This window comes from Plodia interpunctella, chromosome 16 (genome assembly GCF_027563975.2).
Source record: "Plodia interpunctella isolate USDA-ARS_2022_Savannah chromosome 16, ilPloInte3.2, whole genome shotgun sequence".
NCBI lineage: Eukaryota > Metazoa > Arthropoda > Insecta > Lepidoptera > Pyralidae > Plodia > Plodia interpunctella.
The window spans coordinates 4700862-4712589 of NC_071309.1; the positions used below are offsets into that span (position 1 = coordinate 4700862).

Below are 11728 nucleotides of genomic sequence, written 5' to 3' on the forward strand. Positions count from 1 at the left end.
ATTAATTTGCCGCTGTCGTATGTCGTAAAATGAATGACACGCAACATTGGTTTTTGCTCACAAGTCCGCGCCGTTTGTTGAAGTTGTAAATGCCGCTTAGGTACCTACTTATCTAAGTACCTACATTATCAATTTAATTCTGGTGTGAACAAGACCTGTGGTGCGGTTTCTGCGCAGACTCGGAGCAGCCCGCGCCTTGTAACGGGTGGAAAGTGCTCCCGTTGTTGACAGAAAGCAGGCGGCCCGCGCCCTAACACCCATCGATCCGCACATCCAACAACGAATATCAGTCATCGCATCATTCATTTTACAGTGAAGTGCCTCCAACATGTCCTTTGACAAAGATGAACTCCGTGACGAGTGAGTATAATGTCTTGACTTCTAAGTTTCAGTTTTTCCAGCTCTTTAGTTAACTGTGTCATTCATTAGTAGAGTCTGCGTGGCCTCACAAGTTAACCTAATTGTTTCAGGTTTAGAATACATTATACTTATCTACATAAGTATTTCTTTTTCTGTAATCGCTGAAAGATTTTCATGTTTACTTATGTGCTTTTTAACGTAATAAACTTATGTTATTGGTTGGCCAAATAACGTTCCTATGTAACTGCAAGCAGGAGTAGCGATAGGTATGTTTTAATTACGAATTGTGAGAGTTAATTGCTACCAGTAAAAGTAATTAGGTCGATTCTTTGTACCCTTAACCCGTTCAAGCTATCGTAGCACGTAGCAAGTACGTATGAATGTCTCGAAGATTTAAAATGATCTTATAATATTTTTGAGACAATAAAGGTAACTCGATTCCAATCGCATCTTGCGTTTTGTCGATCAGTTTTGGAATAGCGTGTTAGATAGATAGATGAACTCATTATTGCACGATTCACAAACGAGTCATAAGTTACAAAAAGGTATTCAAACATAATGAGCGCAAAGGCTCATGTTATTTATTGAAAATCTACAATAATATCAATTTAAAAATTAAATTATTGTTAGGAAATATTTTTCAGTGAAATGCTGTTACAATATCAGCGCCATGGAAGGACATAACTGTGATCAAAAGCTGATCAGATTAGGCCAGAATATTAGGTAGTAGCGGAAACAATAAGTATGTACTGTTTGACTGGAATTAGTTTCTGTTTAGCTTCAGACAAACTGTATTAATATTATGGCAGAAATGCGTATGAAAGGAGTTCGGGGAAGCTTTTATTTAGCAGTCAAGTGGGACACAAATAGAAAAAAATATATAAATCATTTGCATAGTTTCAATTTTTTTTATTACTAATACTTTAAAAGTCTAATATTAAATAAAGTCTGCTGGATTAACTTAAATTCCTGCTTCGAATAAAAACTATACGAGAGTTCATAAGCAAAAGAAACATGAAAGAAATCCCTCATTTGTCGATGATTTCGACTCGGGCGGTCATCGAGACTCGGTTTTTTTTCTATACTTTTCAGTGGTCGACTTTGCGACCAACTGCAAGTAAATGCTTCGAAAAGGCCGTTGGATATAAAGATATTTTTCCCTTTCAATTCACCGGTGGATCGAAACGCAGTATAATTTTTAAATCTCATTTCATCCAAATAAAGATTTTGGTAAGTATTTCCATTTCCAGTTTCCAAGTGTTAAAAAGAAACATATCAAGCATAAACGGTTGATGTTCCAGAGCGTCTAAGTAGGTGATTGGGTTTCAAGTTGGTCCAATCAACGGTCCATTGTACGGCGGGATTGAAGCCAACACGCAAACAATAGCCGCAATCTGGCTGGGCGAGGGTGAACTTACTAGTAGGTACAAATAAGTTTCACGTACCTACAGTCGATCTACTGAAATCATGCAATTGTAATACCCTATTACACCCTGTTAATTATCTTACGCGTAATCGTCATAACTCTTTCTTTCATCTGAGCGTTTCCCTTTTTCTTCCCAGACATTAAGCGGCGAAGCCCAGGGTCTGCTTTCCAAATTTTTCATCCATCCCTTTCATTTCATCCATCCTAGTTGTCAGACCATGCATATCATCCTTGACGACATCTGCTAGCTCAATATCGTCAAGGATAATATGCGTGCCAATGATATCAAGCCAGCAGTTAAATCGTCGTAGGTAACTATTGTCATATATTAAATAATATTTAAGGAGAATAAAAAAAAATCCTTTATGTAAGGGGTAGGAACAGTCTAATTATTATTAAGAATATTACAGACTCAAAAAATAGGTTAGTTTAAATATGATCGAAGCAGATTATAAATATTATTATTTACGAATCGAAGGTAGGGAAACATGGGCAGGTGGGAGAAACATGCACACTTGGGTGTAGATAGTGCGTATCAAGACGTTCTTATTTACACGCAATAAGAACGAATATCCAGAAATTGTTATTCAGATGGATTTTATTTATTACTCCTTAGGGACCCCTAAGGAGTAATAAATAAGATAGAGACTAATAAATAATAATAAATATGAGAGAGTGACGTTAATTTTTTTTTGCTTTGCGTGATTATACTTTTTTATATATTATAAGATTTGATCTATTTTAATTATAATATCGCAAAACTACTCAGTGAGACTTTTTGTTCTTACAAAGTCTCTGTTCTTAACCAAGTAAGTACTAAAAATATATTATGTTTATTATTTTCAAGTTCAGTACTTTTCAAAATTACGACCACTCTGTCATAGATTATATCAAGAGTCAAGAGTGAACGAATAAGAAGAATAAAACGCAGACATTTAATTTATCTTATTCAATGTCTGTGAAAAAAATATTCAAATTTGACATAGAACATTACGATTACGATCCGTAAATAAAACTCATTGCCATGACCATAACCATTGCTTTGCAACTTTTATCATGTATTGCGCGAGGTCATAATACATTGGTCAATGGATAACAGTCACTCGGGATGTAAGCAGTTAATTAAATCTACCAACCCAGTGTGTGGCACTAGTCAACTTACAGATGTTGGACAATAAGCAAAGCAGCGTTGTACTTAGTATAGCGTGCCATGCCATTTGGAATTCGAAAGCCGACCCTCGTGTACGTGTGGCCCTGGCAGCAACGGCCAATTCTCGGCTCGATTATTAACTCATTTTTTTTCTATTTATTTTGCGTTTTTATGTGAGAGAATAACGAGTGTTCTGACTGATCTAGACATTGTGACGTGAAGGTATGAATACATTTTCTTAATAGACTTTTTCATATTTTTTTTATTTGCATGTTTAATAATAATAATAATACTTAAATATTTTGCCCATAAATATTGCAATACACAGAATACATCTCAATAATCTCTTCCAACTACTCTTTGGATAGAGTACATGAAAAAATCAGCGGGAGGTTAGCATATGAAATAAATAATAGGTAAATAAACATAATAATACTTGCATAATTAGCTGAATATAAATTATGTAATGAAGAACAAAACTAAAATAAAACAACCATTAAATATTTCATATTTAAAAAGTTAATAGTTAGTTTCACTATAAAGAGCTTTATCAGCTGACGATGATATCTCATGATTGTTGAACCAGCATTCTATATTATCGTATCATCAACTATCAAGAACAGCATTTTGTTTAGAAGTCGGTTCACTTATTTACTTTATTCACAAACTCAATAATCGTAATAATAATTTTTGATATTAAAAATGATTAATGATTTATGTAATGAATCGCCCAAAAATATGTTTGTCACAACATAATATAAATACAGTATCAGTAGATAATGTAAATAATATTTTGTTTCGTCTTTTTAACAACAAAGATCACGTAACGCGTTGATAGCGCGATTGTTATTTTTGTAGCGAATGCTTATCGATAGCTACCTAAACAATGAGAAAATGACCTTCACAATTTATGCAAGCCAAGCAGAACCACAGACAGGCAGAGATATTTAAAAATTCTCATGAGAGGCCTTTCGTATATAAGTACTTACTTAAAATCAGCTTTGGTAAATATATTGCATAAATACCTACCTCGTTACTTTCCTAACTGTATAAAATTAATATGGTACCTATCTAATGACCCAGGTACTTGTCAGGATAACAGGCTAAGGTCCTTACGGGGTAATTTTTTACTTAACGTTAGTTAAGTAAAACCAGTACTCATATTGTTTGTATACAATGAAACTCATGAATAACACGATGTAAATATTAAAATGTGTCCGTTACAGTAGACAGCCAAACTATTGTATATTTATTTTTTGTTGTGTTTTAGTTGCGCATTACATTTAAAAAAATTAATGGAATTTTCAATTGAGTACATTCTTTTGTAACTAAAGAAAATTTTATTGTGGGTTAAAATATGATTCGCACCTTTCCTATAAAAGGCGGGAAGTAAATTTTCAAAATATATATTATGTATGCATATGTCAAAAAATGATTTTATTGATCAATAGATATTTCACATCAATCAATAGATCAATAGATTTTACAGACTTTTTTATTTTCGATATGAAAAGTTTCCACGGTTGGAAATCATAAATTCGAACTCACACATAGCTCCCGAACATGGGCTAACAATCTACTCCCTCCATTATTATTTTCTATTATTTACACGTAACTTTTATGTTGTTTTTATTTTTATTTTATTAGCACATAAATTCAAGCACACGATGCCGACAAACCAGAAACAAGAGCTGCGTAATGGACGCATAGAGAAGCAAGCAGTGAAAATTAGTCAGCCCATTTCTGAAGAGACCACTGCTGGAAATGGCAACACGAATTTAAACGGGAACGGGAAACTGGAAGACCATTTCCCTGATGTCGATCCAGATGCAGTTAGGTTATTGTTTTTTTTTTTAAGTTAATCATGGAAGATTGAAGTTGACATTCAGGTACACAGTTTCTGATTAAAAGGTTATCTTGGCGGTAAGATACGCATAATTTACCCTTCATAAATACTTTGCCTCTTGGCAGATTATACTAGTTCGGCCCTGTATATTAGTATATAACTCTTGTTTTAAATAAAACTATTTTATGTAAGTGTGCGTTACTCTTTTTATGTACAATATTTCACTAAAACCCTTAAAGTTTATAACCGTTTTGTATATCCTTATACCTTCACAAGCGAAATGCCGTAAACAAATAATGTTTCTTAGAGATAAGAATTATTCCGTTCTTAACATCTGACATAACTTAATGATATGCAATGCATATTATTATGTATTTATAATGAGTATCTAATAATTCGAATTATAACGGTTATATCAGGTTAAATTGTAACTAAAATAAAAAGTTTCTTTTTTCGAGTCGAATGTGCAGTAAAAATTATGTTAACTGTTTTCAATTAAGAATAAATTAATGAATAAATAGATAAAATACATTTAGGAAATCGAAGTATTAGATAAATCGCCATATGTGATCGGATCTGCTAATATGCAAATGTATAGTATGTACCACAACATAAGATAAGTTAATTAGGTACTTACGATAATAATCAGGGTTAGGATTCTTGTATCATTCATAAAAAATCGGTTGTTATTTGAGACGGCATATTTATTTAAAGCATTTAAATACTTAATTATTAAAACTAACACCAAGTAAATTATGGTACTCATGACTTGACTCAAAGGTCAATTATACTTAAATGCTTGTCCGCTACTACTAAATTTTCACGGAACATAAAGGGAATCCATAATCGTAGTCCCGTTTTCAGGTAAAAATTATATACCTATATGTACTATAATTAGATAGTTAGGCTTATTTAAACAGAATTTGTTGTAACCAATTAATGGCAGGGTTTCATATTAGTATCTTAAGGGTAACATTTTCGCAATTGAGAAAATTTCTATGTTTTCTTAGGTATCCTGATGGATCGGTGCGGCTGCGGAATCCAAACATCGAGCTGATGGACCAGGACATCTTGTATCACCTGGCGCTCGGCAGCGGCTCGCACGACCTCGTCGAGATGTTCGGTGATGTCAAGGTAATGAAGAGTACCTACTACCCCTCAATCGCGGCAATAATTTCAGCTGGATCGCAATTTAAACTCGATCGTTCCACTTTATTTTCCTTTCACTTCCACTACTGTTTCGGTGTCGAGGAAATAGTTTGACAGATTATTGTATAAAAACTGAACCTATTACCATTATTATTATTTCAAAATTGTACCTATCGTAAAAATGTTAGGATCGCATTGTCAGAGCCTAAGATCTTCAAAAGGTCAAATTACTGAAATTGTCCCATAAATTGTCAATGGTGGTAGAGTGTTTGCACGTATTTTTAATAAGACGTTCTAGTTTTATATAACCCTACGCTTATCTCATGAGTTTGTAGACTTATATGGTGTGCTTTAAACAGAGAGGATTATAATGAAATATCGCCAGGTAATGAGTATAACTGATCGATACATTTTCTTTAAGTTACTACTACTACTGCAGTACTGAGCATGTAGACAAAAATATGCCTATGTTTAAGAAATTATCCTGTTTAAGTTGGCTCATAATACCGAATACTGCGTTCTATATATACATTATATATTCCAATACAGGTATCGATTTTATCCCATGTTGATCAGCAAGAACCTCTTTTCAGTTTGTATGCATGGGTGGCACCCCGAAGCGTATGGAGCAGTTCGCTTACACCATCATGGCGGAGATTGGTCACAAGCTGCCCTGTGGCACCACCCTCCAGGACATTAGCCAGTTCTCCTACCGATACTCTATGTACAAAGTTGGACCAGTGCTCTCTATCAGTGTAAGTGCTTTTAAAATAATAATAGTAGTTGGATATTTCTTTAAAATTTCACCATTAAAATAAACATAGTATGAAAGTGCTGTTGTTTGTGGTTTATAGTTATGTTCCACTGCTGGGCATAGGCCTCACCTTCTACCAAAAATCTCTATGTTGTACCTAACTACGTAAATGTTGGTACTATTTTAACTGCGTAAATGTTGATGGTTTATTTAATGAACGAGAATTATCTTTTCATTAAGTTTTTTCATTAAGGAAGTATTTTAACAGCTTTTCTGTCTAGCGGGGTCAAGATAAGACTTAGCGGAATATTTAAATAAACACAAATACGGAACGCTTAGCACAATCAGCGTTATCTGCCCCGTGATCATTTTAAATTGCGACAAATGACTGTCACGTTATAACCGCTTGTGAATCTTGATTAAACTAGTTTCAATCAGAAACGCCATAGTTGTAATTTCAACTCTAGATTTAAATTTAACACAGATCATATCATCGATATGAGCGCTACTGTGTGAGATTGTCAGAATTAGAATTAGCCTTCGGCTCATGGCACGGGCTCGTGAATTACATAAGCTAAATCACAACAAACACAAAAAATAAAATTTATTGACAATAGTATGCAAGTTGTTTGGGCCCGAGTCTACACGGGAATTGGAAAAGCGTTACATGCACATACCGTGTATAAGCAAGGTTTTGCCAATTCCCGAGGGTACCTAGGTATTCCGTTTTATATAGGTCTCATACACTCTCCAAGGAAATATTTAAATTTATAGTTAGTCGAAAATCCTTCTTATACTCTTTGAATACAGACTGCATGTAGTACACTTGAAAAGCAATCAAAGGGTAAAACAAATTTGCGGCACGCATAGATGGCATCTCTATTATGTTCAACTACACCATTTTCCGCGTAATGGCTCCCGGAATTGCAACTCCGAAGGGGATGTGGGCGGAAGTTATCAAGGATCGTTCTCTGTCAATAATGTGGCGTTGAACTATAATCGAAGTTGTCTGAACTGTTGCATCTCTGTATATTTGGTTTTTATTTGCTGTTCTTATTTGAACATATTTTAGGTGGGCCTGTGAGTATATTATTTAACTTTTAACACGCTTTTTTAGTGTGTCATTTTTTTAAATTTTTACTTCTTACTTTTTGCTAATTTTTTAAAGATAAAATATTTCAATTAAATCTTAATAGAGCCCTCAGCCCTCGTCTGATTGAAAGACATGAAAGGGATTTAATAAGTCTGAATAAGGATTGGGTAATTTTGAACTTGCGGCGTCATTTATTTTCAGTGGTCAGAAATAAATTGCATTGCTATTTTTTTTGTACCCCATATTAGTGTAAATACCTATTATTCTTTTCTGAGTAATATCAGAGCTGACATAAGTATTTGGATATTTAGTTAAAATTATAAAATAAAATGCCTATAATATCTCACAACTGATATCGTTTAGCTATATGTGCTTCAACCTGCTCCTTTATATTATGTTTTTTCAAAATTACATACTTATAGGTTGGTTATTACCATTTAATAGTCGCGAAATTTTAGCAAAAATAAAGCTTTACCCAAACCCCTTTGCAATGTTATTATAGCACGGCATGGGAATACCATCAGTGGGAATCCTCCTGCACGAGGTGATCAAGCTGATGTACCACGCGAAGGTGCGGGACCCGGTGTTCTTCAGGATCGGCACGTGCGGCGGAGTTGGCTACGAAGGCGGCACCGTCGTCATTTCTGAAGAAGCTGTCGATGGCGCTTTGAGGAACGCTCTTGAAGTGGTAAGAAGTGACTTGCTCAGGATTAGCATGTGCAACGGTGTCGGACGGCTCTGTAAAAAAAAAACGAAAAATCAGCTGTTCCATGCTACATCAAATAATTAACTTTAGGGAAATGCATGGATCAGCTGATTTTGTTTGCGATTTCGGGGTTGCTCCCATATAGAAAATTGTTCAGTATCATGGACTGAGCATGTAGACAATATATTGCCAATGTATATGTGTAGATCTCTTGGCAAGGTTTTTAAGAGGCAGGTAATATTCTCATAATGTTAATATTGAATTGATGTAGATGACATTTTTATGTCTATATAGAGCTACTTACATAAACCCAATGTAAGTAGCTCTATATAGACATAAAATCTTTATTTCATAAAGATCATTATGTCATCGAATAAAAGTCTCGTAATTGAATCGAATAAAAGTCTCGTAATTGACTTCCAGACAGTACTGGGCAAGAACATCCAGAGGCCGTCCAAACTGGACAAGCGACTGATGCGGGAACTGAAGGGCCTGGCTGACCCCGAGGACCCGTATGACACCGTCACCGGCAAGACTATGTGCACTTACGATTTTTATGAAGGTTAGAATCAATTTGATTATACAAATACATTATTATAATATAAAAATATATATTTTTAAATGTATACATTTATATATATATATTTAGTTATTACTACGTTTCAGTATGTAAATAATTAATTACATTTACTAAATTATGAGTAAATAGTTGGTAAGTATTTTTATCGGGAAGAACTCCGTCCGTTATGTCTTTCTCAGTAGATACTCCTAAACCTAAAGAACATTCGGCGAGCTACTTGAAACCATCTTCATGAAATTTCACGTAGAAATCGTGAATAATACAAATCTCGAATTGTCTTTCAGCTAACTCAATCCGTGTGATTTGTCCATTATTTATTTTGGACAACACGTGTCTTATATTGGTAACAGGTCAGGGCCGACTCGACGGCGCCTTCTGCGACTTCACGGAGGCGGACAAGATGGAGTACCTGGAGAGCATCCACAAGGCGGGGGTGGTCAACATTGAGATGGAGTCGCTCGCGTTCGCGGCGCTCACGCACCACGCCGGCATCAAGGCGGCCGTCGTGTGCGTCACGCTGCTGGACAGGCTTAAGGGGGATCAGGTCATTGTTGATTTTATCCATACGTCTATCCTACTTATATTATTTATTTATTTATCTATTTATTACTATTTAGGAAGACTTACAGTTAAGTAATGAAAATATAGAATTAACAGTAAGAAACAGAGAGCCAATTTAAAAGTCTCTACAGTTCCATTATAAATGCGAAAGTTTATGAGGATGTATGTATATATGTTTCTCTAATTTTCCATTGCATTTGTTAAGGTTAAACTGTTTTTGTACCATATTTCAGGTATTAGCTCCGAAGGAAGTATTAGACGAATGGCAACAGCGCCCCACGAAGCTTGTTTGCCGTTTCATAAAAAGGTAACTCAATCAAATTATATTTTAGTCGCCAAAGAACTAAAAATACTACAAGCCCAAGTTTAAGAGTTATTAGATTTATTACTTGGATGCTAAGCTGAATTGAATAAGGCTCTTTTAAAACTGTTTATATCAGTACCTACAGTTACTTTACGTTAACATTATCAGGTACCTCCAAATGAAGGGTCGGCTGTCCCTGGATGGACACGGCTCCATCCCCGTGAAGAGCCCGCGTCGGTTCAAGCTCGTGCAGCAGGAGTCCGAGACCTACGACTAAGCGGCACCTGGCGGCTTCTGGCGCCGGCCAGCTCGCCCTATTTATATGTAATTCGCCCACATAGTAAGCAATTCGACCTAAGAATGGGCAACTCGCCTCAATGTTTATCGTTGCCGGTCTACTAACCGTACTAACAAATAGTGTTCGATGTCGTTTAATTTTAATATTAAATTATTACCTACTTATACAAATAAGATTACAATGAAAAATATTTTTACTGTATGTTATGACATTGATGTTGATGTAGTAGTGAAATGGCTTTTAGCTTGTACATTGTTGATTTTTGCATTAAAAATAATACGTTCGCGTTCCTAATTAACAATTTTATATTAAATTATAAACAATATTCAGTTAATGTCATGAACTTACCTATTTATGACGTTAAATACAATAAATTACTGCCATATTTAGTGAAATTAATATTTTAGTGTGGCAATTTAACTAAATTTTGCAACTTTAAGTAGGTACGTGAACACGGTGTGTTTAAGACCAATTTGTAGTTAAATGTTTTAGTAATGTTTTATTATTGTTCTCTTACAAGCGTTAAGACAATTAAAGTTGTTGTTTTGAACTATTTACCATCGTGTTGTTACCATCGTTAAATAAGAGAATGATAGCAGATATAGTGATTGTTATACAAAACACTGGCGTTAATAGACGATAGCTTATTTGCCGGCATCGCATCACACCAGTGTCAATTACTGGCCGCCTCTGTGTGCAAAATTTATGTTATACAAACATATATTTCAGGATGTAATTCTTAAACTAAGTATGTGTGGTATATTAGTAGTTGCATTTTGTTTCAAGAAAATTAATATTGACGCATATTAATTATTTAAAGAATAGCATGTATAATGCATGCGTATTTATGGTAAATTATCAAAATATTGTTGACGAAAAACGAAAATATTTGTTTACCGAGTTTCAAAATTGCACTAAATGTCATGCTTCACTTTGATACAATCTAAATAGTGAGATAAGTAACTAAAGTGAAATTATTAAGCATATTCATTACGGATATACCTCAAATATTATATCCAATATCAAATAAGGTATATCACTAGATTATGTACAGTTGTGTTTGAAATAACGAATATCAATTTGCTATTTTTGATAGCGTTATAAATGCAACTGTTTAGATGTTTAATGATATGTGTACTTTATCGAAGCAAGGACTACAAATATATCAGGACTAATATAGTGCCAATTTGGATTTATCTAAACTAATGAACGCCATTTGTGTCATTGTCTTATTCAGAATTTTAATGTTACCGTAGACACCACATCAACATATCACAAGATTTTGGGGATTATTAAAACTAAATGAATTAAGAACGAAAAACTTCGCTAAATAGATTTGGAATTTTTTCACAAGCTAATATATCGGCCATACACTTTAGAAGATTTTTTTAATATCTTGAGTCTTAACTGAAATTAGAAAAGATGTTTTTTAAAGATCATTTGTATGACAAAATGTTTGTTTTGAACTGTAAACAAAATGTTTTGTTTAAATAATCATACA

General features: G+C 34.3%; 1 protein-coding gene across 3 annotated transcripts; it reads left to right on the forward strand.

Moving 5' to 3' along the window:
* The first annotated feature begins 147 nt into the window (after positions 1 to 147).
* Positions 148 to 11027, forward strand: LOC128676772 (uncharacterized protein). Of its 3 annotated transcripts, none has more exons than XM_053757093.1 (9): positions 148 to 360; positions 4584 to 4773; positions 5793 to 5916; positions 6525 to 6686; positions 8281 to 8466; positions 8908 to 9046; positions 9415 to 9608; positions 9859 to 9932; positions 10098 to 11027. In XM_053757093.1, exons 1-9 carry the CDS (start codon positions 345 to 347, stop codon positions 10204 to 10206), a joined length of 1194 nt encoding a protein of 397 aa, XP_053613068.1. In that variant the 5' UTR covers positions 148 to 344; the 3' UTR covers positions 10207 to 11027. The 3 variants fall into 3 exon arrangements, with proteins under 3 accessions (XP_053613068.1, XP_053613071.1, XP_053613070.1); XM_053757095.2 differs by lacking the exon at positions 148 to 360 and adding an exon at positions 2923 to 3158; XM_053757096.1 differs by lacking the exon at positions 4584 to 4773 and having other exon boundaries at positions 149 to 360.
* Positions 11028 to 11728: the final 701 nt, after the last annotated feature.